At 43.8% G+C, this 18,402-nt stretch overlaps 1 protein-coding gene across 2 annotated transcripts in view; it reads left to right on the top strand.

The window, feature by feature from the left end:
* The first annotated feature begins 1,488 nt into the window (after positions 1-1,488).
* Positions 1,489-18,402, top strand: part of RIPK2 (receptor interacting serine/threonine kinase 2) — a 56,307-nt gene continuing 39,393 nt past the window's right edge. For both annotated transcript variants that reach the window (XM_088471521.1, XM_088471522.1), the window contains exons 1-3: positions 1,489-1,808; positions 10,787-10,940; positions 15,149-15,304. In XM_088471521.1, coding sequence (XP_088327647.1) covers positions 1,558-1,808; positions 10,787-10,940; positions 15,149-15,304 — 561 coding nt within the window. In that variant the 5' untranslated portion in view covers positions 1,489-1,557. The remainder of the gene's footprint in view (positions 1,809-10,786; positions 10,941-15,148; positions 15,305-18,402) is intronic.

The following is an 18,402-nucleotide window of genomic DNA, read 5'->3' as shown; positions in this document are numbered from 1 at the left end:
AAGGGGCACTACTGGGGGCACTATATATTGGGCACTACTGGGGGCACTATATAAGGGGAACTACTGGAGGCACTTTAAAAGCGGAACCACTGGGGGCACTATATAAGGAGCACTACTGGAGGCAGTGTATACTGGGCACTATATAAGGGGCACTACTGGGGGCACTATATATTGGGCACTACTGGGGGCACTATATAAGAGGAACTACTGGGGGCACTATATAAGGGGCACTACTGGGTTCACTGTATATTGGGCACTGCATAAGGGGCACTACTACTGGGGGCACTATATAAGGGGCACTACTGGGGGCCCTATATATTGAGTACTACTGGGGGCACTATATATTGGGCACTACTTCAGGGGCACTATATATTGGGCACTGCATAAGGGGCACTACTACTGGGGGCACTGCATAATGTGTACTACAGGGGCATTGCATAAGGGGCACTACTACTGGGGCACTGCATATTGTGCACTACAACAGGGGGCATTGCATAAGGGGCACTACTAAAGGGAACATGAGGGGCACTATTACAGGGGGCATTTCATAAGGGACACAGCTACTGGGGACATTGCATAAGGGGCACCACTACAGTGGGCATTGTATGAGGGACAATATTACTGGGGGGCATTGCATAAGGGGCACTACTACTGGGGGCATTAAAGTGCACATGGAATGAAAAGGAATGTTCCCAGAATGACGAGAAAAGGTGGTGTGTAATGTTGACACGCTCCATTTTTACGTAACCACGCCCCTTGTGGTATGTGACCACGCCCACTTTTTCAGCGCACATGTGGGGTAGGGGGCTCCATTTTTCATCTTGCCCTGGGCTCCAAATACCCTAGTTACACCACTGGCACACAGCTACCCTCCTCTCTTAAACTACACCTGCCAGAGAGCAGTAGAAGATGAGTAAATATGAGTTATTTGCTAAACTGAAGTAGGTGTGCTTAATGCAGAAGTTTATCGTGTCATAGGAGTAATGAATAAAGAGTCACAGAAGTATACTGCCCCAGCGACGTCACAAACTGGGAAATTTTGAACAGTTTGGGGATTTTCAAGTGTGGATAAACTAAGATTAAGAAACATGTTACCCAGTAAAGCACACTGTAGTGCTGGGGATTTATCTGACATTCCTAACAGTTGTGAAATCATTGTAAAATAAATAATAATTAGCATTTCCTGCAGTCAGCGATTGCTGTGGTTACCACATTCAGGAGAGCACAATCTGCCTAGAACTGTTAAACCAATCAGATTAAAAACAGTAATTTGATACAATGTTTTTATTTAAAATGCTTGTAAGTGACTATAATCTATTCTCTACCATTCTCCTGCGTGTGATAGTAGCAATGTGTGGCAAAACAGGAACTTCTAGTTATCTGGTTTCACTTTCACCTAGATGAATGCATTGCTGAATACACAGGGGGCTGGAGAGGGAGGGAGCTGTGTGACTTTCTGGTTCTTCCAGGAAGAGGATGTATCGGTAGTAACAAGACGACTGATACACTGGACTGGCATTGCTGACGGGGCTTTGCATAAAGGATTTGTTTCACAAGATGGACAAAACAAGTAATAGTAGTAGTCAGGAACAAGGCGCTTCATCTTCTGGACATTACCAAGTGGACAGCTTGTACATAGAGCCTTCTAATATCAGTAGCAACCTACAAGCTATTCCTTACCACAAGCTTACCGACCTAAAGTTTATTAACAAGGGAGCTTATGGGACAGTATGCAAAGCCTTTAATTCTGACTGGAGGGTACCAGTGGCTGTAAAGTTCTTCCCAACAGAGCGCCATCTAGTGGACAGGTGGGTAATATCTAGTACCGCAGTTTTGTAATTACTGTAAATGAAGAATGTGAAGATGAAATTTACCACGTCCGGCAAAAGGAGACGGACAGGGGCGGGGGGATCCGAAAGGATCCCTCTTTGCAACCCGGACCTCCTTCCCCTAGAGAAGGAGCGGGTTGCAATCCATAAGCAAGAGCAATATTTTTGGAGCTTGATGAATTCTGTCCCCATACTGGTGTATGGGGATAGCGGGCCATTCCACAAAAAGAAGGTAAGCACAAGATACAGTATCTGTGATATCTCCTGCTTCCTTTTTGGGGGGGGCATTCTCCTTGATGAATGGCCCAAAAACGTAATTTTTACAATTGCAGGTGAAAATGTTCCTTTTCGCCTGCTTTTGTAAAAATGAAGTGATTGATGAATAGGCCCCTAAATGACATATCACAAATATTTTATTACTTATGTGCACACATGTAGTTGTTCCCGTTGGCACTGCAGTGAATGGGCCTGTTGGCAGCTGCGATGTCAGACGCAGGGGAGCAATGTTTTTCATCTGTGAATACATCAGAGTCGCACTGCACATGTGCCTTGATTTTGTGTATATAGTGTCGCAGATCAAATTTGGATGCACGTTAGTGAGATGTTTAGGGTGTTCCTGTGCGGTTGCGTGCGCAGATGATCGACTTCTCACATAGGGGACCGTACTTAGGGCCTGATTCACTACAGATCGCTTTTGCGATCGCAGCTGCGATTACACACGCAGGTTTGTGGCAAAATGATGGTAATTAATGTAATCGCAAAGCCATCGCACAGCCAGCATGGAGACGCCCACTACCGCTGTCTCATATCCGTAACACCCTGCAGTCCAGCGTATACATCGGGAACATCAGCCCCTCATGCACACTTACAGCAGGTCTGACCTTACGTAGAAATTGCTAACCTCATCACATGCAGTAAGTATTCAAGCTGGGTATGCCGACGCAGTGGCTAATTTATGCACACCCCCGCAACGGCGTTTAAACAGACAGGCGTGCCTGCATTTCTCTGACCACTTCCCTGTCATCACCCCCAAATGCTGACCTCCTGTCACTCACTCTGCAATGGCTTTTTTTCTGCGTGAGTGATCGCAGAGCGATCGCAATGCTAACTCGCGCACAAGCACTGTGATGCATACGCATGCGCAGTAAGCACCACCGGCCAATCTGCGTACACTGGTGCAGTTGCGATCCATGATGAATCAGTCCCTCAGACAGAGAAACTGCACCTGCCATAGGATTAATGCAGGTTTTGATGGTGCGTCGACGCACCAAGCGACGTTTCAGCCTCTAGGTACACTGGCAGTGGGCGTCTCACTCCTTGCACATTCGGGATCATGGATGTACATTAGGGAAGGGCTTTGTAGTGACATTAGCAGAAAGTCGCACATGTGGCTAAGGATTTAAGGATGGCCGTCACTGTGTACGACTTAGAATTAGCCCCAAAGTGTTTGCTTTAGTTATATATGTAATAGTATTTGTATAATAATTTTACATTTTATTCAGGTCACTATTGAAAATGGCTTACATTGATATACAGATGTATGAGGACATTATTCTCAAAGGGGCTTGCAGTAGAAGGATCAAGGCCTCCTGTGCCACCTTATGTATAATCAGGCCCTGTGTGAGACTGAATGGACCCTGTCGCACTGATCCACCGACATACTTGCCAACTCTCCCTGATTGTCAGGGAGTCTCCCTGAAATAGTAGCAATCTCCCTGACTTCCTGGAGAGCCTAGAAATCTCCCTGATTGCACCTTACCCATAATGAAGCTGTTATATATATAAAAAGACAGAGATATATACATTCAAATGGGATCATTAGTATAATTTCTCTGCATTGGTTAAGAGGTACAATGATCCCTATGGCTACATGTATTTTCTGAAAAGTATCAGTGTGTTTTTATCAACAAGTAGATCTTACTAACTGCTTTGGGACTCATTTATATTTGGATGGTCAGGTTTATGACACGCCCATCAGATGTAGCAGTACACGCCCACTTTACCGCCGCGCTGATAGGTGCTGCTTTCACAATCTCCCTGAAATGCTTTTTCAAAAGTAGGCAAGTATGATGTTAGCCCACACAGAGAGCAGCCTCCAGACAGGTGAGACTGAACGGCCGCTGCTTTTCCTCCTCCAACAAGGCTGAATCAATGTTATAACACCACCCAGAAATGGCGTTATAATTTTTTCAAAGAGTACATAAGCTGAGCTTACTGTTGTTTTATAAACTGCGGATGGGTCTTACTGCCCATACATACCTATACTGTGGCAAAGTGAAATTAGATGAAAATAGGGAGAACGAACATGAAATCAGAGATTTGTCTGCAGAAACCCACTTCCAGAATGGCGCAAAGCTGTGGGTAGATAAAGGGCTTTTCACATCTTTATAAATAGAACCCCTAGTCTCAAATGTGTTTTTATTTAACCAATTTTTTTAAATTTAAACCTATTTAACCATCCTTACATGATCACTGTCTAGCCTTGGTCTTCTCCCAGGAAGTGTGAATAATTGTGGTTGAAAAACAGGAAAGTGAATAGTGACTTAACACACTGGTGCCCATACAATACAGTGTACAAATGGGTGTCTTAAAAAAAAACTGTAAGGAAAAAATGTGTGCTGTATAAGATTCTGAAGGTTATTAGTGTAGTGTCGCTTGTACAATGTGCAGTAAAACAAGTTCCATAAACATAATGCAGACCGAGTTATATTTATTTATTCATTTTTTACTCCCCTAGGTCACCTTCATCTCCGCATAGCCCATATACCATGTGAATGAATAATACAAATAAATGTAATTTAAATGATCAGTTTTTATGCTGGCTAGCAGGATCAGGAAACAAAAGTGAGCTAAAAAGGGGCAGTGGCTGCAATTCTGCCCCTTATGCCCAGGCATATTCCCTAGTTATTATTGGGAAGTTTGCCTGCAGTAGTTCAGTTATTGTTTCGGTATCCTGATGCCATCAAAGAGCACAGGAGATATATTTTAATTAATTCACTTCAACAAACAGGCTGGGCTGCAAGGGACGGCAAATATTGGGAAGGACCATAGTTGTGCACAGAAGCCGGCACAGGGGGAGCCACTTCAGCACTTCCCCTCTGCCGTGTCATGGATTACCCCATGCCGCCTCCTTCTGGGATATACACTACTCTCTTAGGCCCACCTAGCCACCCAGGTGAGTAGTCTATGTTCTAGTGGGTTGTAGTTAGATTACCAGCGGCCAGGATGTCGGCCGTCGGAATCCCGACAGTGGAGTCCGACCAGGAACTAAAGGTAGGCGTCAAAATACTGATGCCTATCTTTAGCCCCATGCCGAAATCCTGACAGCTGGCATCCCGAACGAAGGTAAGTGAGGCTTCTTAGGGGGGACTTAGGGTTATGCACCCCCCAGGGAAGGTTAGGGTTAGGCTACGGGGAGAGGGGGTTAGGGTTAGGCACCACCGAGGGGGTTAGGGTTAGGCACCACCGAGGGGGTTAGGGTTAGGCACCCCCTCGGGAGGGTTAGGTTTAGGGTGCGGGAAGGGGGGGTTAGGCACCACCGGAGGGAGGTTATCATTAGGGGAGTTTAAGGTTAGGCACCACTAAGGGAGGATTAGGGAGGGGGGGAGAGGGGTAAGGATAGCATACTTACCACCCCTGTCGGGATCTTCAAGATATCGGGATGACGCTGTCGGGATTTGAGCGGTATTTCATACCGATTGCATACTGGTGGGAGGAGGAGGACCCGACGGAGGCGGCACACAAGGTGTTGGCTTCTGCGCACACCCATGGGAAGGACACAGGAGTACCTGTTACTTGGTTGCAGTTGGATTGTGTATAAATTGCGTACTTTTATGTGCTAAATAATTCTGTGCGATGTAGGGTTGTGATGTACGTAAGTGCATATTACTGTATATTACGGTAGTCCAACATCTCTGATTTTCCAATATGAGTTGCGAGGCAAAATTAGTGATATTGGTGATCACGATGTGCCATTCCAGAAGGCACAGTCCCCTTACAGTTATTTACAAGGTATACAACCAGGAAGCCGGCTGCCTTAATACCGACAGCCGGCTTCCCGACTGTCATATCCCAGCGAGGGTGAAATGCCGGGCGTCTAGATGTAGACGCCTGACATTTTCCTGACGCCAGGAGACAGGCGCCCGGCATCCGGATTGAAAGGGATGCCGGGCGCCGCGAGCGGACAGCCGCGGGGGGGAGAGGGTTAGGTGGCGGGGAAGGGGTGTTAGGGTTAGGCACTTAGAGGGGGGATTCGGGTTAGGCACTTGGGGGGGAAGTTAGGGTTAGACACCCCTAAGGAGGGTTAGGGGGTTAGGTTAGGTTAGTAAGTACTTGTTGGGCTTCCGCTGCCGGGAACTCTGCTTTTGTCGGCCAAGCGCTGCCACTTTGCCACCACTCCCCGTTACCGATTCCATTTACAATACTAGCAATAATAAAGATTTTGTGGAGTAAATTGGACTCCGAAATTGAAAAGTCATATGGAAGTTGTTTCGGTGATTGTTGTTTTTTAGGGGTTGGGTATGTTACTTACAGTCACCATTTAGACATTCAAAACTCAGGCCCCTATTTACATTTGAAATGTAGATTGTAGTGTGATAATTTTACCTAAATTCGCATTGCGAATATAGGAATTATCACGATAATATATCAACATTCTCAAGTAGGGACAGAGCTTGCGAGAAGCTCTGTCGCTGCAAATCCTCAACACACACTGCTCATTGTAATTTTGCAGAAAATACAATGACAGTGCCTCCGCACATGCGCCGAAGTCGGCTAGCGCTACGCCCTCCCACCGCAACCCCCCTTCCCCAGCTGACACCTACCTGGTGATGGGTGAGCTGTCTCCTCCGGTTAGCTGGTCACTGGGGGCCCTAGTCTGTGACCCCAGTCAGCAATGCTGTAAACTGAGATAACAGTTTACAGCACAGCTGATCGGGGTCACAGTGCAGGACCCCCCGGCGGAGAGAGCTCACCGATCAGCGGACCCTTGGCTGCAGATAAGTGTTTGAGGTTTTTTTAAAAAAACTGTTTTTTGCAGTGATCAGCTTGTGGTCTATTTAGCGCCAAAGCTGATCACAGGGGGCTGACTCCCAGCTTTGCTTTGCCTGTCAGAGTGGAGCAGGAGTCAGGCAACAGGGGTAACCTTGCTCAATGCCATCTCCAGATGGTGTTATTAAAGCAGAGCTCCCATCCAGTATTTTTTCACAATTCCCCCTTAGTAAATTTCAGGCAGATCGCATTTCTCATTACAAGTACGGGAAATGCAATATGCTTGCTAAAGAATTGTGAGTTAAAGGGCTTGGAGCAGTTTTCTATGAAAACTACTACAATTGTCTCATGTCTTAAAACATTTCAATGAAACTAAAATAAATGTGAAAAGGGTGTGAAAACACCCTTTTTCAAATTATTTTAGTAAAAAAAAGATTGATAAATAGAGCCATTAGACACCATAATGTGGACAAGTACAATATATAGATAATTTAAATGTTGACATGGATTATATGTTTGCAGTCAATATGTAACTATGCAGTGATCTATATAATTATGCAACCACTCAGGATTGCACCCTCAGGAAAGCAAGGGGAGCTTCCACCAACCTCCTCAATAATTACATTCAATATGTAGACACCTAAAATGTTAACAGGTCTTACTTGCCTACCCTCCCGGGACTTGCGGGAGGCTCACGGTTTTTCGGGTAACACCCCGCACCCGGAGAAGTCTAGGCACTTCTCCCACATTCCGCCCATTTTCTAGTGAAGAGGGCAGAATGGGGAGAATATTCCCGGGAATCAGCGGTTGCGTTCACAAGGAGCGGGGACTAATGATGCGATTCTATGACAATTACATCATTTGGCTCCGCCCCCTAATTAAATATGTGCCTTTCATGGAGAATTCCCATGAGGGGCGGGGCTTAATTACACAATCCGTCCGCCCCCGCCCCCCCACTTGCTGCTCCTCCCCGGACTGCAACAGGTACATTATTTAGACATGGACATAATACCAATATATATCGACAGCTTGGTATGTCGAATGGGTCACAATGTCGGCAATTAAAAAGTAGACAGTCAAAATATAGACAACTGAAATTGGAGAATAGGAGAAATGCTGTATAAACACACACACACATACACTGATTTGTAAAACAAATTTGTTTGAGAAAACACACCAGACAGCTCTCTTGCTGTAATTCATTACTCACCTAAGTCCACGGTTCAACGATGGCCCTCTTCTTTCCATGTACAATAGGCATCCACGATCCTTGGCTGAAACAAAACCACCTCCTCCTTACAGAGCACAGCCACACATGAGAAGATGTACCAAAGCACTTCTATATATACAGTGAGATATTCCCATGGCCCGAGTCAACCAATGGGAAATCCCCACTGCAGTACACTGCATGGAATACATACGAATTACCGCCGGACACAAGTCCGGCGGTTCAAATCCCGACAGCAGCAGGCCGACACGGCTGAAAATCCTGATCGTCCGCAGGTAAGTATGACCTAACCTAAACCCCCTAACCCTAACCCTCCTTATGGGTGCCTAACCCTAACCTTCCCCCCAGTGCCTAACCCTAATCCCCCCTCTAAGTGCCTAAACCTAACCCCCCCTTCCCCGCCGCCTAAACCTAAGTCCCCCGGGGGGATGCCTAACCCTGGGTCCCCCATGGGGGTGCCTAACCCTAACCCTCCCTCCCCCTAGCCTAACCCTAACCTCCCGGGGGGATGCCTACCCTAAGTCCCCCCCAGGAGCCCTAAACCTAACCCCCCCACGGCTGTCTGCAGCGGCGCCCGGCATCACTTCGATCGGGATGCCGGGCGCCGGTCTCCCGGCGTCAGTAAAATGACAGGCGTCTAGAATTAGACACCTGTCATTTAACCCTCACCGGGATAAAGCAGTCGGGAAGCCGGCTGTCGGGCTGACGTCCGCCGGTTTCCCGATTGCATACCCACTGCATAGATAGGACAATAACCAAACACATACACACTACAGTTTGTATTACTCTATTAGGGTAGCTTATGCACATTGCGTACCATTAGCAATGTGTGGAAATGAGGGACAGTACACATTTTGCATGACACCTACGATTTTGGCATGCATTGGTTTCAACAACAATATGGCCTGAAACAGAACTGTACTATAATGCTGTCGAAGCTGCGAATTTGTACTCAGCTGCTCTGCAAAAATATGCAAATGTCACAGGCACCAGTAGATGTATTGAGACGCCCACCAGCTACTCAATACATTTGCAAATCCAAGCATCTGCATACAAAGACACAGCACCTGCATACAAAGACACAGCACCTGCATACAAAGACACAGCACCTGCATACAAAGATACAGAGTCAGTCGCAGATCATTTGATTGCTGCAGTCAGGAGTGAGTCTATGGTCCCGCAGAATGAACATGAGAATAAGCCGCCGAAGCCATAGACCTTGCGTATGGGATCGCAGTCGCAGGGTGTGACTCACCACCGAAATGGTTGCGACACTCCTGCATTCTTTGCCACCACACCCCGTTACCTCCCCCAAATGCTCCCTGGCTGTCAATCACAATGTGAGTAAATATTTGCTGCGAGCAACTACGGTAATGTACTTTGTGCCGAATCTGCTGCATGCACAGATTGAAGACTATCGCTCAACCGCACAAACATCGGCATAGCCTGCAACTCTAAATCAGACCCTGTATGTGCACCACCACTCTACTTTGTTTTTTTGTCCCACACTCTCCTTATATTGTCATCCCACCAAACTTCAAGGTAGTCTTTGTTAACAGGCAGACAGAAAATCATATATCCACTGTACAAAAGTGTAATTAAGAAGGTTCAAAACTCCTATCACACCTTTTATTTCATACTTAATTAAATTAATTTAATAACTTTCCCATTATAAAATACTGTTTGGTTTAGCCTAATTTATGGCTCAACGTATTCATGAGAGCGAAGGAGGCACCCAGGGTTGCCGATTGTTGTAATTATAGATCTAATCCCAGTGCTAGGAGGCGTGACCATGCCTCGTTGGGAATACTGGATGCATGTTACATTCTGTGCCACCCGCTCTCAGGGGGTGTATCATGCAGCACTGGGGCTGTCTTTATTACAGGTGGAGTTTCTACATCAGATAAAGTGCAGATCTCCAGTATTGTACAATTGGTATATGCAAAATGTTCCCCATTAAAAGCGGAGCACAAGACTCGATCTCCCCCCAGTTCTAATCTGAAACAAAATCTATTGCAAAGAACCTCTCTATAAATTTGTACTCTCCACCCCTTTTGGACACAAAACAAAAAGACAATTGTCAGCGCTAGCAAAGAAAAAGAAGTAACTATGCACCTGGGCAACCCATGTTGCAATGTAAACTTGCCAACATATTTACATTCGAGAAATTAAATATGTATATGTATGATATATTTATCTAGGGCTTTATTCATTAAGCAGAAAAAAGTCTCCACCTGCAATGAGTTTCGCCCGCCGTCTACGGCAAAAAGAAGCCTATTTAACAATACTCCTGTAGCCATGTCAGGATTTATTCAATAAGAAAAATGTTTGCTTATTTAAATTAATAATTTTTTTCTATTAATTAATTTCTATTAATTGAAAAACTAGCAAATTAACTATTATTTAAATAAACATATATATTTTTTAATATAAATATATCCATATTTTTGTTAAAAAAAAATTATTAAGTAGAAATAAAAGGCCAGGGCAGGGCTTCCAGTTCAACTCTGCACACGTGAACCAGCTAACCAGGTCACACAAGTGCATATGCACCAATATTGGGCTGGTGAAGCCTAATCTACCACTGCCAGCCAGTATTGCCAAGGCAATTTTTTCATGCTACAGTTCCAGCCCTATTGTCACCGTATAACAAATAGCCCTGATAGCGTATAAACTACACAAATGCAGCATGTTTTATCGTGTTTCTCTATTTTATGTCTGTTTGCTGTTTTTGCTGCAGAGAAAGAAACAAGATTTTAAAAGAAGCAGAAATATTGCACAAAGCCAGATTTAGCTATATTCTTCCGATTTTGGGAATCTGTAATGAGGGGATTCATCTTGGCATCGTGACAGAGTATATGACTAGTGGATCATTAAGCCAACTGCTGCATGAGGTAAGAATAGTGTTCCCAATTTACACTCAGGTGTGCGCATTATATATATTCTATATTGTTATCTTTATAAATGTTTAAATTGTGTTGTGTTCCTGCAATGTTTACTCAGCTATTTACTTTAGTTAAGGAACTTGTTATTGCTATTTAGGACCAACCACCATCTGTGTACGCCTTTGGCCATAATCCTGAATGAGGTTTCTGTCTCACCTAGGCTACAGCCCATGAGGGATAGAATCATTGACAAACTTAGGGGGAGAGGTATCAAAAATTCTAAAAAAAAAACAAATAAAAAACAAGTGGAGAACTCGCCCATAGCAACTAATCAGCTTCTAAATATCATTTATTAAGTACATTTGTATAAAATGCTAGCTATAATCTGATTGGTTGCTATGGGTGAGTTCTCCACCTGTCCTCTTTAGAAGGTTTGACACATCTCCCTCCTTGGGTGCCCAATAGAAGGAATCTTTATTGACGGTATAAGTGGAGGTTGAGTCGAAAAAGACGTAATTGTCAAACGATGGATAAACCCGCGTAGTGCCGGTGGCTCTTGCATGCAAATAAGAGGGAAAATAACAGATTCAGCAGAATTTTAGCTACGCAGAATGGTGGGTAGACCCTGCCACCCTAGTTTTGGATGATGAATTAGTTAAACAACTTCTACATGCACCAATGTGGATAGAGGTCACTTAAGCTACTGGTGCGGGGATTTTCACATTTTTTTTATTAGAAGAAGCACAGCTTTATTTAAAAAAAATAAAAAATTCTACAAAAGAGATGACATAGAGCCTCATACTGTAATTCCATCTTATCCAGCGACCAATTAATAACAACACCAGATTAATCACACCACAAATAGCTTTGTATTACTAAAGGTCCTATTCATCATTGGGGGCCGTCGAGACCCTGATAATGAAGTATCCAACTATCAGTGAGTTGCAGTGGTGTGGATACATAATTACTAGAGAAATTCAATATTGCTCCGGTGTGGGAACAGCTGCTCTGAAAAGCAGCTGTCCCTGTGATCAGTGACACTGTTACAGAAGTAGCAGTGTTACTTATGGGAGACTTCTCAGCTGACTGTGCATGCAAGGTCACACATGGGCACAGCCAAAGGTCATGCTGTGGGGAGGCTGTGGAGGGATTCGCCCGGAACTCCTCATAGAAAGGAGCTGGGCACTGGGAATCAATGCCAAGATGGCCAAGATGAAGATGGCGTTGATTCTCGAAAGTAAACTCTGAAAACATTCAGTTTTCTGAGTTTGCCGAATGTTAGATGGCTCTATTGGGCCCCTAATAATAAATGGACCCTTTACATAAAGCATAAGGAAACGAGAATTGCCGCATATGTACCCGGCCCATTAATGATGATGAATAGGCCCAAAGTCAACCCAACTATTTATTATTTTCTTCCCTAAACAAATGGTTATAAAGTACTTTTAACCTGTACATTCATTTTCTTTTAAGTCCCCCATCGAAGCACACTAGTGAAGTACAGTAGACCCTCACCTTGGTTGGCTGATTTTATAAAGTCAGGTCCATAAATATTGGGACATTGACAGAATTTTCAGATTTTGGCCTCTATTCACCACCACAATGGTTTTGAAATGAAACAAACAAGATGTGCTTTAACTGCAGACTTTCAGATTTAATTTGAGGGTAATTACATCCAAATCGGGTGAACGGTGTAGGAATTACAACAGTTTCAATATGTGCCTCCCACTTTTTAAGGGTCCAAAAGTAGGGATGTGCAGGCTCGGTTCTACTCGGTTCCGTTCGGTTCTTTTTACCGGATCTTATTGGGTTTCAGCTGTCACGAGTTTTGGATAGCCAATAAGATCCGGTAAAAAGAACCGAACGGAACCGAGTAGAACCGAGCCTGCACATCCCTATCCAAAAGTAATGGGACTATCAACTCAAAAGCTATTTCATGGACAGGTGTGGGCTATTCCCTCGTTATTTCATTATCAATTAAGCAGGTAAAAGGTCTGGAGTTGATTCTAGGTGTGACATTTGCATTTGGAATCAGTTGCTGTCGACTCTCAATATGAGATCCAAAGAGCTGTCACTATCAGTGAAGCAAGCCATCATTAGGCTGAAAAATCAAAACAAACCCATTAGAGGGATAGCAAAAACATTAGGTGTGGCCAAATCACCTGTTTGAAACATTCTTAAAAAGAAAGAACGCACCGGAGAGCTCAGCAACACCAAAAGACCCGGAAGACCACGGAAAACAACTGTGGTGGATGAAAAAATAATTATTTCCCTGGTGAAGAAAAACCCCTTCACAACAGTTGGCCAAATCAAGAACACTCTCCAGGAGGTAGATGTATATGTGTCAAAGTCAACAATCAAGAGAAGACTTCACAAGAGTGAATATAGAGGGGTTCACCACAAGATGCAAACCATTGGTGAGCCACAAAAACAGGAAGACCAGATTAGAGTTTGCCAAACAACATCTAAAAAAGCCATTACAGTTCTGAAACAACATCCTATTGACAGATGAGACAAAGATCAACTTGTACCAGAGTGATGGGAAGAGAAGAGAAGGAAAGGAACTGCTCATGATCCAAAACATACCACTTCATCAGTGAAGCATGGTGGTGGTAGTGTCTTGGCGTGGGCATGTATGGCTGCCAATGGAACTGGTTCCCTTGTATTTATTGATTATGTGACTGCTGACAAAAGCAGCAGAATGAATTCTGAAGTGTTTCGGGCAATATTATATGCTCATATTTAGTCACATGCTTCAGAACTCATTGGACAGCGTTTCACAGTGCAGATGGACAATGATCCGAAGCATACTGCAAAAGCAACCAAAGAGTTTTTTAAGGCTAAAAAGTGGAATGTTATGCAATGGCCAAGTCAATCCCCTGACCTGAATCCGATTGAGCATGCATTTCACTTGATGAAGACAAAACTGAAGAGAAAATGCCCCAAGAACAAGCAGGAACTGAAGACATTTGCAGTAGAGGCCTGGCAGAGCATCATCAGGGATGAAACCCAGCGTCTGGTGATGTCTATGCGTTCCAGACTTCAGGCTGTAATTGCCTGCAAAGGATTTGCAACAAAGTATTAAAAAGTGAAAGTTAGAATTAGGATTGTTTAGTTTGTCCCATTACTTTTGGCCCCTTAAAAAGTGGGAGGCACATATAGAAACCGTTGTAATTCCTACACCGTTCACCTGATTTGGATGTAATTACCCTCAAATTAAATCTGAAAGTCTGCAGTTAAATCACATCTTGTATGTTTCATTTCAAAGCCATTGTGGTGGTGAATAGAGGACAAAATATGAAAATTCTGTCAATGTCCCAATATTTATGGACCTGACTGTAGGCTACCCTAAAATTAGAGATGTGCACTGAACCCCGTGTTTTAGTTTTGGTTCTGGATTCATCTTCATGTTTTGGTTTTGCAAAACCACCCTCAAGTTTTTTGGTATTGGTTTTGGATCTGGGTTTCTTTTTAAAAATACAATTGACAAAAAGTTTTTAAAAAAACAGCTAAAATTATGTAATTTTTGCAATCCAAAACCCAAAATTCAGATTTTTTACAGTTCGGATTAGGAAACGCGAGAAGATCAGAAAATGCGACTCAAATCTGTCCGGATCTCCTTAGGGGATCAGAACCGCAACTCGGATCTGTCCGGATTCACGATATTCAGGTGGATTCGGATTTCTGGAGAACCGAACCGCATATCTCTACCTAAAATTTGAAGATCTGTGCCACTGTCAAGCCTGCCCAGTTGCCATTCACTTTAGTGGATTCTGCTGAGAGAATCTGTCCATTCTTTTTTGTTGTTACTGATGTCGACCGAATAGGCAAACTGTGGTAATATTTGTGGATCCAAAAAGCATCAGTTTAAATGATTAAAATTGGATTGTAATTGTCTGTGAAGAACCAAAAAACAAGTTGATCAAAAACCAGTTATTGGTGGAGGTGGGAAATCATTGCTTGACCCGAACGTGGAATACAGGTCTGTGTGGTTTTGGAATCCGTTCATGCAGAAGGACCTACTATATGCAATCTTGTTACTGACACGTGTCCACATTGCCTATAATGTATTTCCAGTCATTTTGCATTGAACAATGTGGGTCACAGTATTGTAGGTTGCAAATACACAAGTGTAGACAGGTAACTGCGTCCTCTGCAAGGAAACAAATAAGCATACTACATTTTCATTATATTGCTTTTTGTTAATGTTGTTTTAGGACAACCCTTTGCCAGAGATTGTGTGGCCTTTAAGGATCCGGATTCTGTATGAGATTGCATTAGGGGTAAATTTTCTACATAATATGACCCCTCCATTGCTGCACCATGACTTGAAGACACCAAATATTTTGCTAGATAATGAATTCCATGCCAAGGTACGTGTGCAACTGCTGTATAAACTCTTCCGTAAAATGAGATTTCAACAAAATGCTTTTTGTTCTTAATCTTTGTAATTCCTTCACCAAAATCTACATGACAAATATTAACATTTATTTATTACTATTTATTCATGTATTTGCATAATATCATGCCCTATCTTCATGATATCTCACCTATCTCCTGCAACGATGTCATGTCCTCAAGCTATAGTATTAGAGTGTGATTACTACTCATAAATAAATAAAGAAAACAGGGGTGCCCACAATAAGATGCACAACAGTCCCATTTTTGTGTGCGTGAGCTGTGTTAAACAATTTGTCACCGCAGCCACACAAATGGTCAAGAGTCCAATTCCTGAAAAAACATAAACATGCGTCTATTCACACTACTGGCAAATTAAGGGAGAAGGGGAGGAAAAAGGTAATGGAAGAAAAGAAAAAAAATGGAAGGTCACCGCATAGGAAATAAAAGGCAAATCCAATATATATGTGTGATGGCTCACATTGATTCCTAAACAAAAATAACCAGACAACAAGGTTCACAAGAGGGTGCACTCACGGAGCAAAAACCTGCATACTAGGGGCACACCTCCCAAAAATTATTTTTATAAAAATTAAATCTTTAATTGCAAATCTTTAAAAAACTGGAATCAGAAGAAGACAATGTAAACGAGCAAAACATCTGGAAAGGAATATGCCAGAGTAAACAATAACATAGACAATACAACCTATAATCAGTGCTGTAAAATTAGTGATAAGTGTTGATAATTGCCTGAAAGGCAATTATCGGCGAAAATATAAGTAAGATTGAATAAATAAAGGTGAAAAAAATACACATATTAAAATTCACGAAGACCACAATAATCAATCAATCTCAATATAAATATATTATTTATTTGAGGCCATCCTGTAATGAGCTAGGATAATAGATAATATAGGATAGGGTAACAGGTCTCCCCAAAAAATACAGTAGTATTATATACAACATAAACAGCTTTTGCCAGTCATGCATGGCATAGGATTGGAAATGAGAGTTCCAAAGTAAAGACACCGGGGCCTATTCATCAACACTAAAATAACGTTTTTAAGGACATTTTCCTTAAATAACGTTATTTTAGTATTCATGAAGCCACTTAGCCCAGGAGATATCACTGATATCTCCTTGCTAAGCTCCCCTGCGTTAATTTCCACACTCCCCATACATTAGTATTAGGGGTGTGCACCGGCCACTTTTTATGTTTTGGTTTTGGATCTGGATCTTTCTTCGTGTTTTGGATCTGGATTGGTTTTGCCAAAACCACCCTTCCGTGTTTTGGGTTCTGGGTTTTGTGTTTTTTATCTGTATTTTTTTGAAAAAAAGCATAAAAACAGCTAAAATCACAAAATTTTTGGGTTTTTCTGCTCCTATGCTATTATTCACCTCAATTATATTAATTTCCACTCATTTCCAGTCTATTCTGAACACCTCACAATAGTGTTTTTATGTCCAAAAGGTTGCACTGAGGTATCTGGATGACTATGCTAAGCGACACAAAGTATATGTATAAACAGGACATGCACACCAATCATTTCAGTGCCAGGGTCTGCCACACGACTGTGGCTGAAATGATTGGTTCGTTTGGGCCCCCACAAAACAAGCTGGCAATTAATCTGTCCCTGCACAAACTGGCTCTACGGAGGCAAGATGTCGTCCTCATCTTCCTCATCCACCAATTCCTCACCCTCTTCAGTGTTGTGTACATCCTCATTCTCACAGAGTATTAATTCATCCCCGCTGGAATCCACCACCACAGGTCCTTCTGTACGTTCTTGAGGCTGGTCTCCCTGGAAGAGTTGATAATTAATTTTTATGAAGATCATCTTCTCCACATTTTGTGGAAGCAACCTCCTACGCCTTTCACTGACAAGGTTCCCGGCTGCACTAAACACTCTTTCGGAGTACACACTGGAGGGGGGGGCAACTCAGATAAAATAAAGCCAGTTTGTACAGGGGCCTCCAAATTGCCTCTTTTTCCTGCCAGTACAGGTACGGACTGTCTGACATGCCTACTTGGATGCTGTCACCGATGTAATCCTCCACCATTCTGTCAATGGTGACAGTACCATATGTAGTGACAGTAGACATGTCAGAAATTGTTGCAGGTCCTTCAGTCCAGACCAGATGTCCAAACTTGGTCATGCCTGCCCTGCATCACTGCCAGCGGGTTGCTTAGGATACCTAAGTTGTTTCCTGGCAGCCCCAGTTGCAGGAGAAAATGAAGGAGCTGTTGACGTGTCACGTTCTGCTTCAGCTGACATTGTTTTTAACAGCAGGTCTTTGCACCTCTGCAGGCTTGTTTCGGCCGGAAAGAGAGACACCATATAGGCTTTAAACCTAGGATCGAGCATGGTGGCCAAAATGTAGTGGTCTGAATTCAACAGATTGACCACCCTGGAATCCTGGCAAAGCGAATGAAGGGCTTCATCCACAAGTCCCCCATGCCGAGCGGAATCGCTCCGTCTTAGCTCCTCCTTCACTTTCCCCAGCTGCTTCTGCAAAAGCCTGATGAGGGGAATGAACTGACTCAAGCTGGCAGTGTCTGAACTGACTTCACGTGTGGCAAGTTCGAAGGGCTGGAGAACCTTGCACAACACGGAAATCATTCTCCACTGTGCTTGAGTCAGGTGCATACCCTTTCCTTTGCCTATGTCATAGGTGGATGTACAGGCTTGAATGGCCTTTGCTGCTCCTCCATCCTCTGAAGCATATAGAGGGTTGAGGGCCTGATTCAGACCCGGTCGCGAGCGCTGAGCGCTCGCAAGTGGGTCGATGTTGCCCAAGTGCGCATGCGCACAACGGAGGTGGCCCCGTCGTGCGCATGCGCGAGACCCGAACGACGGTCAAGCCGTCATTATGGGTCTCGCCCCAAAGGGGGCATGCTCTCGATGGTGATTGACAGCATGCCCCCTTTGGTGGGCGTGCCGGGGGCGTGGCTGCCCAGACGGAGGCGTTCCCATGGGAACGCCTACCGTCTGGGGCCGGCTCCACTGACATCACTAGTGATGTCAGTGGGAGTGCTTTTGGCTCTGATAGAGCCAAAACCACTCCAGGGCTT

The sequence above is a fragment of the Taudactylus pleione genome, unplaced genomic scaffold, assembly GCF_031769625.1.
Source record: "Taudactylus pleione unplaced genomic scaffold, aTauple2 ptg000114l, whole genome shotgun sequence".
In the NCBI taxonomy this organism is placed as follows: Eukaryota; Metazoa; Chordata; class Amphibia; order Anura; family Myobatrachidae; genus Taudactylus; species Taudactylus pleione.
This window is presented reverse-complemented; position numbering and strand designations above follow the sequence as displayed.